We start from the raw sequence: 11,206 nt of genomic DNA on the forward strand, positions 1-11,206 counted from the left end.
GGCTGTGTGTTGCCATGGTAACAAACAGCATTATGTTCTCCAGTGATAGAAAGCTGTCAGTGAGCACGGTCATTACTTTATTGGACCGCGTCCAGACCGTTCTCAGAGAGCCCCGAGGAGCATATTTTGGTCATTTCTGAGGAGAGATTTCTGTCCTGTGTTTTTTATTTAAACTTTGCTGAATGATTCACATAGCACCCAAGTCTAGAAGTATACAAAAGACATAATTTCAAAATGGGTTCCCGGGGGTATAACTCAGCTTGGGTTTTTTTGCTTTTCCATTAGGTACATATGACGCCTGGTACCTGGAACCGGCTACTTTTTTAGGATCTGCTCACTCGTGCTTCCAAGTGATTACAGACTAAACATTGGATGAGTAGGTGTCGACTTCAATTTGACAAAACAATATATTTACAAATCTAAATATTCGGTGTTGTTTTATGCAGCATGAGTTTTGTTAGCCATAAAAATTACTTGTGAACACTTCAGTGCCCCAGTCCTTCTGGTTTCCTCAGCACAAGACTCTCACTCAACAGTTCAATAAATTACTGATGAGATGTTTTGTGACTCCACCCTCCACATGTTCCACAGCTCTTCCTATTGGCTCAGAGGACAGTACTTCACTCATGAATTATTAATGACCCTCCTCGTAACCCTGTCTCTTTCTCTTACATGCTTGAAGCAGGACACACCCCTTTCCACTATACCACGGCTGCTAAAAGCAAGTGTAGTTGGTGAATAATTAACAGCCTGTGTAAAAGCCTCTGCAGATGGCAGATCAGTATAGTATTAAAAACAGCATACTGTTTTCAGAGGTGCTGTTACACACACAACACACAGCCGGTAAAGACATAATGGTTCAGATTACAAGCCGCTCTGATAGTAGGGAAATGTTTTGAAGTCATGATTTCTTTTTTTTTTTGTTTTGACAGACCTTAATGAATTCAGTCATGAGCCAACGCTTTCAGTTAATTTGTGTCACAAATTATGTTTACATTGAGAATTTTTTGGTTTATTTGTTGTGATAAAGTTGAGAACTTTTATATAATACGTTTAATAACGCCATGAATTGGCAACATGCATTAAATTCAGCTTACTCAGCCTAGGCTTTTTTTTACTCAATGATAATGAGTATTACACATCAATGACATCTATTTCTAAAATAATAATAATAATAAACGGAACACCACATAGAACTAACTTGAAATACTGAACTGCACAAAAAGGGGTGCTGATTCTCACATACTCACTTGTTAAGAACTGCAAAAAAGGTGCTATTCAGTACTTTGCATCAAGAACTGTGCCCCTGGTAGACAATGGTTCTATGAAGATTTGTGGTTTTAATCCTCAAATGTACCACCATTTCATCAACTGCAGTTCTTTACTGCACTGATGAATGCACACGTTCATTAAATCATTTATCTCAAAGCATGTCATTTCATGTTTATTTTTTTCCAAAAAAAAGAAAGGAAAAAAGACAGGAAGAAGAAGAGAGAGAAAAAAAAAAAAAAAAAAAAAAAAATCAAACATCAAAACCCAACAACAAAAACTAAATCCCTCCATAGAGGTTTACATCACATAAAACCCCAAACACAACACTCGCACAACAGCCAAGTACTGAAAAATAAAACAGGCGACCTGCGTCTAGGGACTTTAGTCCTCTGACCTGTGCTTTGTATTAAAACAATTAACCAAATAGCTTTGATTTAAAAAAAAAAAAAAAAAAAAAAAAAAAAACTAACACCGACCTGTTGGAACAGATACTATATACTGTACATATTGCCATACGAACATTAGATTAAAGGTATTACTCTGTAAAATACCCCCACAAAAGGTAGAAACTAACCTGTTTCCACAGCAAGACATAGGAATAAAGGTACTTAAGGGTACATTTTAATCCAACAAAGCCATTAAACCTGAACATTACAAGTATTTTCCAGCAATGCCTCTCTTATAGGAAAAAATTCTGACTCTAGCATTTCTCTAAACATGACTTTAGAGTTGAGCGTAGTTAAATTCTGAGGGATATTTAAGGAAGGGTTCACTGCTGATTAACTGCTTCAGTTTATTTCATCATCCCAGAGGCCTTTATGTCTTGAAAAAGGCTGAGATTAAAATGGGATAAATCGACTCCCCCCCTCCCCCCAACACACCAATGCCCTTTCTCATTTTTGTTAATTTACATTGCATTTAAATACTTCACACTTTAAAATTCATGAGATCGCATATCATATGGGCTGTCAAATTTAGAAGTTACCTAAACTGAATCCAGAAGATGGAGAGTGCCATGGACAAAATCCTCGACCGGCTGACCCAGAAACACAGGGGTATATTAGCTGGAGATGACTGGCTCGATGCTCCATGGGGGGCTGAGACTGAGGCAGCCTGAAGAGGTAGATGAGGAGCAGGCCGACTCTTTGCCTCCTCAAAGAGGTCTTGGGAAACTCACTGGCAGGTCGAGCACAAGATAAGTGGCTGAGGTTTTATGAACGGACAAAGGTTGCTGTGCCAATTTGCCTCCCAGTATTCAAGTCCCAGTGCCATATTTAGAAATGGGCTGTTGGTCAGTAGGTTTGCAAACAGCAGCCCATATCACAACCCATAGAACTCCCCCTCTCATCACTCACCCACACTGACACGATTCTTATTTAGGGACATAAACATGGAATGGCTATAAATGAATTGTCAATAAACCCCTTTTATATAGTATAATATCATGTATTTATCAAAAGAAAACACTTAGCCTCTACAGTGATATATCTATGGTATACAAAGAGAAAAACAATCTGCAAGATCACGCTTTTTTCAAGGTTGTTCTACAACTTGGATCAGGTTTCCAAGGCGTCAAACACACATACACACACACACAAACACACACACACACACAGTTAGTCATCATCTTCATCATCATCATCTCCTTCATCTTCTGCATCCCTCTTCCGCTTCTCTCCCCTAACTTCTGCCTCCTCTTCTGAAAAGTGTACCATAAAAAGACCATTAAAGATAAAACCAAAATAGTGGCAACAGAAAACCCATGAAGACAATGGTGATATCAAGATAACAGCAACTTCATACTGACCTTCACCTTCTTCCTCCTCCTCTTCTTCTACATAGTCATCATCATCCTCCTCATCCTGTCGTTGAAAGATGTCAGGAAAAGATTAATGGAATGGCACAATTTTCATGTGTTGGCAGAAAATGCGGAAAAACTCAGAATATTAGCATCACCTGAATTTCATCTTTCATTAGGTAAGACAGTCCAACTTCTCCACCCTCTGATCCTTCCTCGTCATCATCCTCATCATCATATTCACCAACAGGCCCTGCTTCCTCCTCACCATCCTCATCATCATCTGAGCAGACAAACATAAAATTTCAATCTGTATTTGTTTTCCAAACAGTATAATAAGTTGCATGATAATTATTCTCCAGGTCAGTGCTTACCATCATCTGCCTCTGAGTCAGGAGCCTCATTGTCCTCTGCATCAAAGCCATCCAGATATGTGATCTGGGGCAACAGCTCAAAAATGCTCTCCCTGTACTCCTCTAGTGTGGTGATCTCGCAGTTAAAGAGATCCAGGCTCTTCAGATTCTTCAGGTTTTGCTAAGGGTGAAAGAGTGTGAAAGAGCCAAACAATGTTAACTGCATAAAACTGTGCATTTTATGATGTGCATTATCTAACAGCAGGGGGAGTCAGACCACTAACAACTGTGTTAACAACTTAACATTTACCCAGTATGTCTTATGCAATAATACATTTATTACAGTTTAAGAACACCAGTACCTTTAAGTATACAACAAATAGTCTTTTCCAACATTCAAAAAACAAGTAAAATGATGTAAGATCTAGGCTTCCCTTACCAGGGCTTCCACTGTGCTGAGTTCTTTAATTTTGTTGCCACTTAGGTTTAGGTATGTAAGATTTGGGCATTTCTCTGCAAGGATCTCCAAAGAACCAGAAATGTTATTGTCACTCAGTTCCAACTGTGGGAGGGGAGGATGCAAGAATCACAGGTCAAACAGCTAGACAGTAATCACAAAATACTAAATTTATAGTTTGTTTGTGGTCATAGAATTGCCCTGAGTCATGCACAGTTTAGCTTTGGTTAACTACGAGAACAACTTTTTACTAAGCAGTAGTAAAGTAGATGGATACTGATGACTAACCTTCCTCAGTTTGGGCAGCGATGGCAGCATGGCCAAAGATGTGAGACCTACGTTGACCATGCTGAGGAACTCCAGCTCCTTGAACTCATCTGTGAGACCTTCAATCTCTCCATCACTAGAACGACAGTTATCCACAACCAGTTCTGCAACCTGTAAAGTAAGAGAAGTTGTGGATGAGTCTTTGACATATCCCAAAGAGGCAACTGTTTATGGAGCAATGGTACAATAGCAGGTACTTAATAACATGTATTAACCAAATCTGACCTACTTCATAGGATCTCTGCCATTATTAGAAATTAGAAACTATTCAGTGTGTGCACAGCATTGAAGATATTTTATGCAAATGTTTAGAAAACAAAGATGCATACTCTTTGCATAAGAGCCATACTCTATGAACATGGATAGTTATTTGATAGCCAATGTAATGTTCTCCAGAAAAGCAGAACATTAAGTAGATTGTGGGTCATTGTGTTACACTGGTGGCATTTATTGCTTACAAATTCTTATCAAACTAAATATTCATCTATAATACTAACTTGTAATGTTCTAATGTAGATTTAATCAGAAATACATTTGATGAATGTTTATGTACCTGCATTGGCAGATAGATCCATAAAACTTTAAGAAATAGGCACTAAATTTGAAAGCATGATTAATTGATTTCAGAGTAAATGCGAATACAAACAACTTATGACATTTAAAGTAGATTTTGAGCATGAATTTTCATTCAGGCTTGTTTGCAGCCAAATGTAAACCCTCATTCATTTCCTTCTTTTGCACTGGATTAAGAGAATTACTCAGAGGTGTCTTCAGCAATCCACATACTAAATGTCCCAGATCATTTCTTTGCTGAACTGAGAAAAGCTCAGAGCCTCCAGCACCACCTACGGATGAATGGGCTCAATCGGCTCTCTGAAATGTTTCACAAGAAGGCGCTCGACTTTATTATGCATGGGCAGGGTACTGGAAATACTTTTACCGGTGACGTCAGCGCCGAGCTCACAACTTTTAACAACGATGTGACGTCGCAAAACTCCTCTCACTAGTCAATAACTTACAAGAAATAAGTAGCTTCGTGGGTACGGGCGGAAAACTTGGTTCTGGGAGACTGCAGAGTATGCCAAGCTACAATAATACCACATAAGGGGGAGAGGAGGGGGGTTGGGGAGTCCCCCCCTTCACCATCTGCTACATTCCTTCATGTAGTAAACGCGGTCGAAATTTGTATTTAAAATACTCGAACAGACTGTATTATGTCTAACTTTGAGTGCAGGCGAGTTACATAATCGCGCCATCGTTATGTGAGCACGGAGGAAAATGGCACCTTGTTCTTTTCAGAACTCCATTAGCAGAAACGTTAGCCCTCTGCTGAATTGCGTGAGGCTGAAAGTAGCGTCGAGCGGCTTGTGTCCGACTGAGCCGCTTGTTTTTGTTGCGCTAAGACGACCAACACTTTGTACGTAGTAACGTTAACGTGGAGGAAGGGCACGAAATGCAGCCATTCGTCAACACCATGTAAAACAAAATGACTTCCAGTCAGTCACCGCTCCCCGGCAGATGGAGGACTGCAGCGGCCACAGAGACAGAGTGAGATAGAGGCAGAGAGGGTCCTCCCAGCTCACAGCGAGGCGCTGCCACTATCACACACACACATACACACATACACATTAACACACACACTATCACCAACACCACGGACACCGCGCAGAGCTTCACACCGAGCCGAACATAGCTCTGTGTGCGGTGAAAACCATCCAAATGACGATTAAGCCGAGTTGTGGTGTGGCGAGGAGTACAAATGCTCGAATGAAATCAGTCGAAAAGAGTTGGAGAGTCCGTTAAGATCGTTAAGATGTCCGCCTCGGGAGACGAAACTGCTCACTGTGCTACAACTAGGTTAGAAAAGAGAAGACAGAGAAGCCATAGTGAAGTCTCCATCCGTCGAGCTGGCCTTTAACAAACCTATTCGAGCACATTACCCTCTACATAGCAACCGCCGTTCTCAACATTTAGGAATATATTCGGATTTTTACAGTCAGCTCGTATTTACCACGACGCTAGTTTCCTTGTTTGTTTTTTAAATTTCCGAGCGGATATGGTGCCTTGCATGATCATATTTTATATAAACGAGGTCGGGCTACCATATTTTCTTAGTTATTGTTTAAAAATGACACGTCTTATTTTCGTGGCGAGAACATGGGCACTTCAAACCGTCTTTTTCTCGCCGACCACAGTACGTTATAGTGTAATGGCGAGTGGGGACAGTGTTAACGAGTTGACAAAGACTCCGCGGAGTTTCTCACAGTGAGGCTGGATTCTGCAAACACACCGAAGTGTCTGTGCCAAAGCCGACATTTCATTAAAGTCACTCTGCAGTTCCTTACATCGGCTCGTCAACACGGTATAATATTTCCCTTTCACATCCTTTAAGGTACCCATGTGGTCTGAGCGGAGATCCGCTGAGCAGAGTGGAGTTGGGAGTCTGCAGGGTGGACAGGTTGCGAGCGAACATCGTTTGACATTTCTTGAAAAAAATAAATAAATAAAACTCAGAGCCATTACCTCCGCTGGAGTTCTGTTCCTCAGCTCTAAACTGATCCTCTTCTTCATCTCCATCGTTTCAGAAGACAATGTTCTGGACAAGATCGTTTAGAAAATAAACGGTGAGAAACTCCAGAGCACGGACCCACAAGCTCGGCTTTCTTCAACGTCTACGTTTCTCTAACTGATCCTCCATGATACCTCGCACCCAACCCCCTTCCCAAGGCCCCGCCTACACGCTTTCCCGATTGGTGTGTTTTTGTTTTTCTGCTTTTGATTGGTAGACGTGTATGCCATTCAAACGGATCACACTGATCAACATAATCGGTCTTTGTCGACGGAGGCGATTGGTCGGATTTGCGCGCGCAGTAAAATTGGATGGGTTGATGTAAATGTCAGTAGGGAGCTTTCAAACCAGAAAACCGCCCACTCTTTGTTCTCATTGGCGCCGTAAAAAGCGCTCTCCGTATTACCCCTACTACTCTACCATTAAATACATCGATTAAAGGGCGAGCCGAACTAAAGAGTTCACTACAAGGAACAATGTTCACAACCAAAACTAATAATTCAGTTGATAAACCGGCGCCACCCGCAGACCCACTTTCAAAATAGGCTAAATAAGTTCAGCAAACAACTCATACGACCCTTCTGCTTAACTATTAAATAAAATGGCTGACCATAAACCATGACAGCCATGGGGGCTTAGAGGCTGCAAGCCATCATGCCATCTGTCTCATGTAATGTGCTGCTGACCGCTTAACTACACAGCTCAAACAGGCCAAAGTCCTTGTGCTCAACCTTTCGGTAGGTCAGGAATCGTGCACGGTTTCATTGAGCTCTCCACTGTCTTTTGAAATATGCTTTTCTTTCAGAGACAAAAATAGAGGTTAAAAAAGTAGAAACAAATTCTTTAGTCATTATGGAGTCAGTATGAACAACATTTTGATTTCCCAAACATAACTCACTTCTAAAGGTCAAAATATTTATTTTCAGTGGCCACATGTTTACTTTTTTCTTCAAATGAACGTCAAGAAACCAGTCCTCTAGGGAGGAGGTAAAGACGCATATTGCTGTAATACACAAGGTGACCACTGGGTGGGCAGCGTGGTGACCCTGGCGCTGCATGGAGACCATGACAGATCTCCTAAGCTGATTTATCCCACAATGTGAGAGGAAGTGAGTGAATAATCTTCCCTACCACAAAGACTGCATACGAACAGTTGGGCAAAACTCCATTTACTATCTGTATGAGTGTATATGTGTGTGTTGTCCGGATCTGAAGCTCATGACCTCGCTAATAATAAAAGTGGAGTTCACTATTGTGTGGATCCACATGACTACTAGATCAGTTGAGAAAAAAAGAAAGCAGATAGGAAGTTTGACTATATGTTTTGTCTGAATGAATTCAAGCACATCCTACAGATTCCTAATATTTAAGCTCTTCCACAATTAGAAACTAGGACACAAGTTTGTGTAGTTATGTACTGTATGGAAGATTATTGTTCTGTATATCTGTAAGCACATACATCTCAATGAAGCCCCACTAAAATCCTTAGACTGGGGGTGTGAGGGTTAAAAGCACTCCATGGACAGGAAAAAGGAAATACTTCAGCAGAGAGACGGTGGAAAATATGGAGCATTAATTGAGTGATGCAGCTGTTGCAACCACTCACAACTTCATAGTAACACAATACAAATACTTTGAACTTTGGTGACCCACGTTCAATTGTGAATAGTTTAAATTAAAAAATATGTTGTTTGTTTTTGTTGGTTGCTTTTTGTTTGTTTGCGTGCTTGTGTTGTCTGTGTGATAAATAATATTCTGCAATTAATTCTAATTACATCTGAAACCAGCAATATTCTTCACATTTGTAAAATAGTTTATAATTGTCATGAATAAATCAAGGATGTGTATTAAAGCAGCTTATTTTAAAACTGAGACAAAACAGATGCTAACATTCATTTTATATGTGCTTTCACCATTAATGTCTACCATACATTAATCTGTAGTCTGCTGTCCTGCTTGTTTGAGGATAAAACCTTTTTAAATTCAGTGGAAGTCAGTGTAAATTAGATCTTATTCCTCGTAGTTTTGGAGCATTTGTAACATTTCTATGGTATACTGTACCTAGCATGCTGCTGAAATGTACAGTAATTTACAACCATAGAGATACTATACAGATACTGACAGGATGTATGACCGTTTACTGACAGGTGGCGATACAAGCTTAGAAGATGGCAAAGATGCAATGACATAACTATCCACCAGGTGGCAGACAGCACAAAGACAAGGCCCTAACCAGTTAGAACTAGATCTAAACATGTGGTCACTGAACTCAAAGTCGCCGCTAGAGGGAGGAATATATTTTTGGACAGATATGTTTTTTCTATGAATTGTAATGATAATGTTGAGATAAGTAAAAACAAATGCGTGTTACCACAGCAACTACAAACAAATACAATATGTATAATATGTATTAAACATTTTGTCCAGCACCATTTTATAACACAGACCAGTCAGGTTTTATCCATACTTTAGACTTATGAAGTGGAATTTCACTTTTAAACTGTCTTCAGCTTTAATCAGCAGTTTTAAAGTTCCCTATTAGGACTTTTTCACAGCTTTTTGTTACTCACAGTAACATCAAGATAAATGTGTATTAAAAACTTTCAGCTTGCCATGAGGCATCAAGAGGATAAATGGCGGTAATGGTCCACTGTGTTAGAACCCTGGAGCTTCTCCTTGACCTTGATAGAGAGCTGTTGTCACGTCTCCTCAGTGTTAACTGCACCCCTATTGTCCTCCAGCAGCATTGTGGCCCACTGCTGGAGCGGGAGCTGTGTGGGTGTTGGGGATATCAGGGTCTTGTTCAGGCCAGAACAAAGGCAAGCACATGCTGGTGTTTTCTCATTCAGGAAGACAATAGGGAACAGTAGTGAGGCTGCCTGGGGAATCCTAAAAGGTTCATTATAGAGGAAGCATCGAGAGAGAGCCTGAAACAAAAGATACAGCTAAAAGGCCTAAAGATAGGGTGATGAGAAGTGCTATAGCCTATTTTGCATGACTGAGTGGACAGTGTTAAGAATTGGCTAGATAGGCTTTGGTGATTAAAATGGCCACTTTGGAGAAAAACAATGCAACAAGTCAGTTTGTCCAGTGAGTATGATATTACAATAAAAAAATACAATATGTTGAATTTTTTTGCACTGCACTGGAAACGTATACCGCAATTGCTACTATATTTGTAGAACAAGTAGGAAAGAAATCTAATTCTAAAGTTAAAAATAAACCCCCCAAAAGTCTATTTTACTGAGAGCCAACACCAAGAGGTTAAAATCACTCTAGCATGGATGGAATACACAGCCATGCACAGCACAATTCTCAATCTTTGTCGATATATTTGTGTTCCTCATAATATTTTCATTTTCCTTGTGACTTCAACAATACTAGTGGTTCAAATGAGCTGATGCTTTCTTCATATAACCTCAAAAAGTGCCCCTTTTTAGATATGTTGAAAAATTACCTGCAGGATTAATTGATTATATTGATACACTGATAATTTATGTCTCTCGTATATTACAATATTATTACCACCTTCTTATTTCTACACTGACTGTCCATCCTCACAGCCTCATTGGCCATACAGGAGCACTGTGTGCTTCTAAAATTACAGACGGTTGCTCTGCATATTTAGTTTGCCCCCTTTCACCCAGTTCTTTAACAGGGTCAGGACCACCATAGTGCAAGTATTATTTGGGTGGCGGATCACTCTCAGCACTGCACTGACACTGATGTAGTTGCGGTTTGTTTGTGTGTGTTGTGTTGGTACGAGTGGATCAGACACAGCAATGCTGCTTGAGTTTTTAAACACTGTGTTCACTCATTGTCCATTCTGACACACCTACCTCATTGGTCCATTTGTAGATGTAGTCTGAGACAGTAGCCGATCTGTTGTTGTGTTGATCATCATCTAGTCATCCATCAGTGGACACAAGATGCTGTTGGCTGGATATTTTTGACTGAGAATGAGTCACCAGCCAAATAATGCCTACTCTGTGGTGGTATTGTGGGGGTCCTGAATAAAGTGCTCTTGTATGTTCAGTGGAGCTGAGAGGATGGACAGTGAGCATAGAAACTTGTAAGTGGTCATAATGTTATGGCTGGTCCGTGTATATGTGGTCGACTTTCGTTGTGTTGGTTCACAGCAAAGTAAACAATCTGCTGCAGACCAGCCATGTATTTATCATTATGAGTAGTGGAAAAAATATTAAAAGAATATTCATCAGTTAAAGTCAAGTCTTTTAATGACTTCCTTATTAGACTGGCATATCCTAACATTTTCTTACATATTATTATTATTATTATTATTATTATTATTATTATTATTATTATATAGGAATATACATTTAGGATGTTTTACCCAAGACTTCTTTAAATAAGATATTAGACAATATAACAACATACTATATTGCCCAGTTGCTGTCCAGTTAAAACAT

The 11,206-nt window shown here is 39.9% G+C and overlaps 1 protein-coding gene across 1 annotated transcript; it reads right to left on the minus strand.

Moving 5' to 3' along the window:
* Positions 1-1,511: 1,511 nt before the first annotated feature.
* anp32e (acidic (leucine-rich) nuclear phosphoprotein 32 family, member E) lies at positions 1,512-6,911 on the minus strand. The gene is made up of 7 exons (XM_066674308.1): positions 6,731-6,911; positions 4,169-4,318; positions 3,863-3,985; positions 3,445-3,604; positions 3,229-3,353; positions 3,080-3,134; positions 1,512-2,971 (listed from the first exon to the last, which is right to left on the minus strand). Exons 1-7 carry the CDS (start codon positions 6,782-6,784, stop codon positions 2,889-2,891), a joined length of 750 nt encoding a protein of 249 aa, XP_066530405.1. The 5' UTR covers positions 6,785-6,911; the 3' UTR covers positions 1,512-2,888.
* Between the last annotated feature and the right edge of the window lie 4,295 nt (positions 6,912-11,206).

This window comes from Hoplias malabaricus, chromosome 6 (genome assembly GCF_029633855.1).
Source record: "Hoplias malabaricus isolate fHopMal1 chromosome 6, fHopMal1.hap1, whole genome shotgun sequence".
Lineage (NCBI taxonomy): Eukaryota > Metazoa > Chordata > Actinopteri > Characiformes > Erythrinidae > Hoplias > Hoplias malabaricus.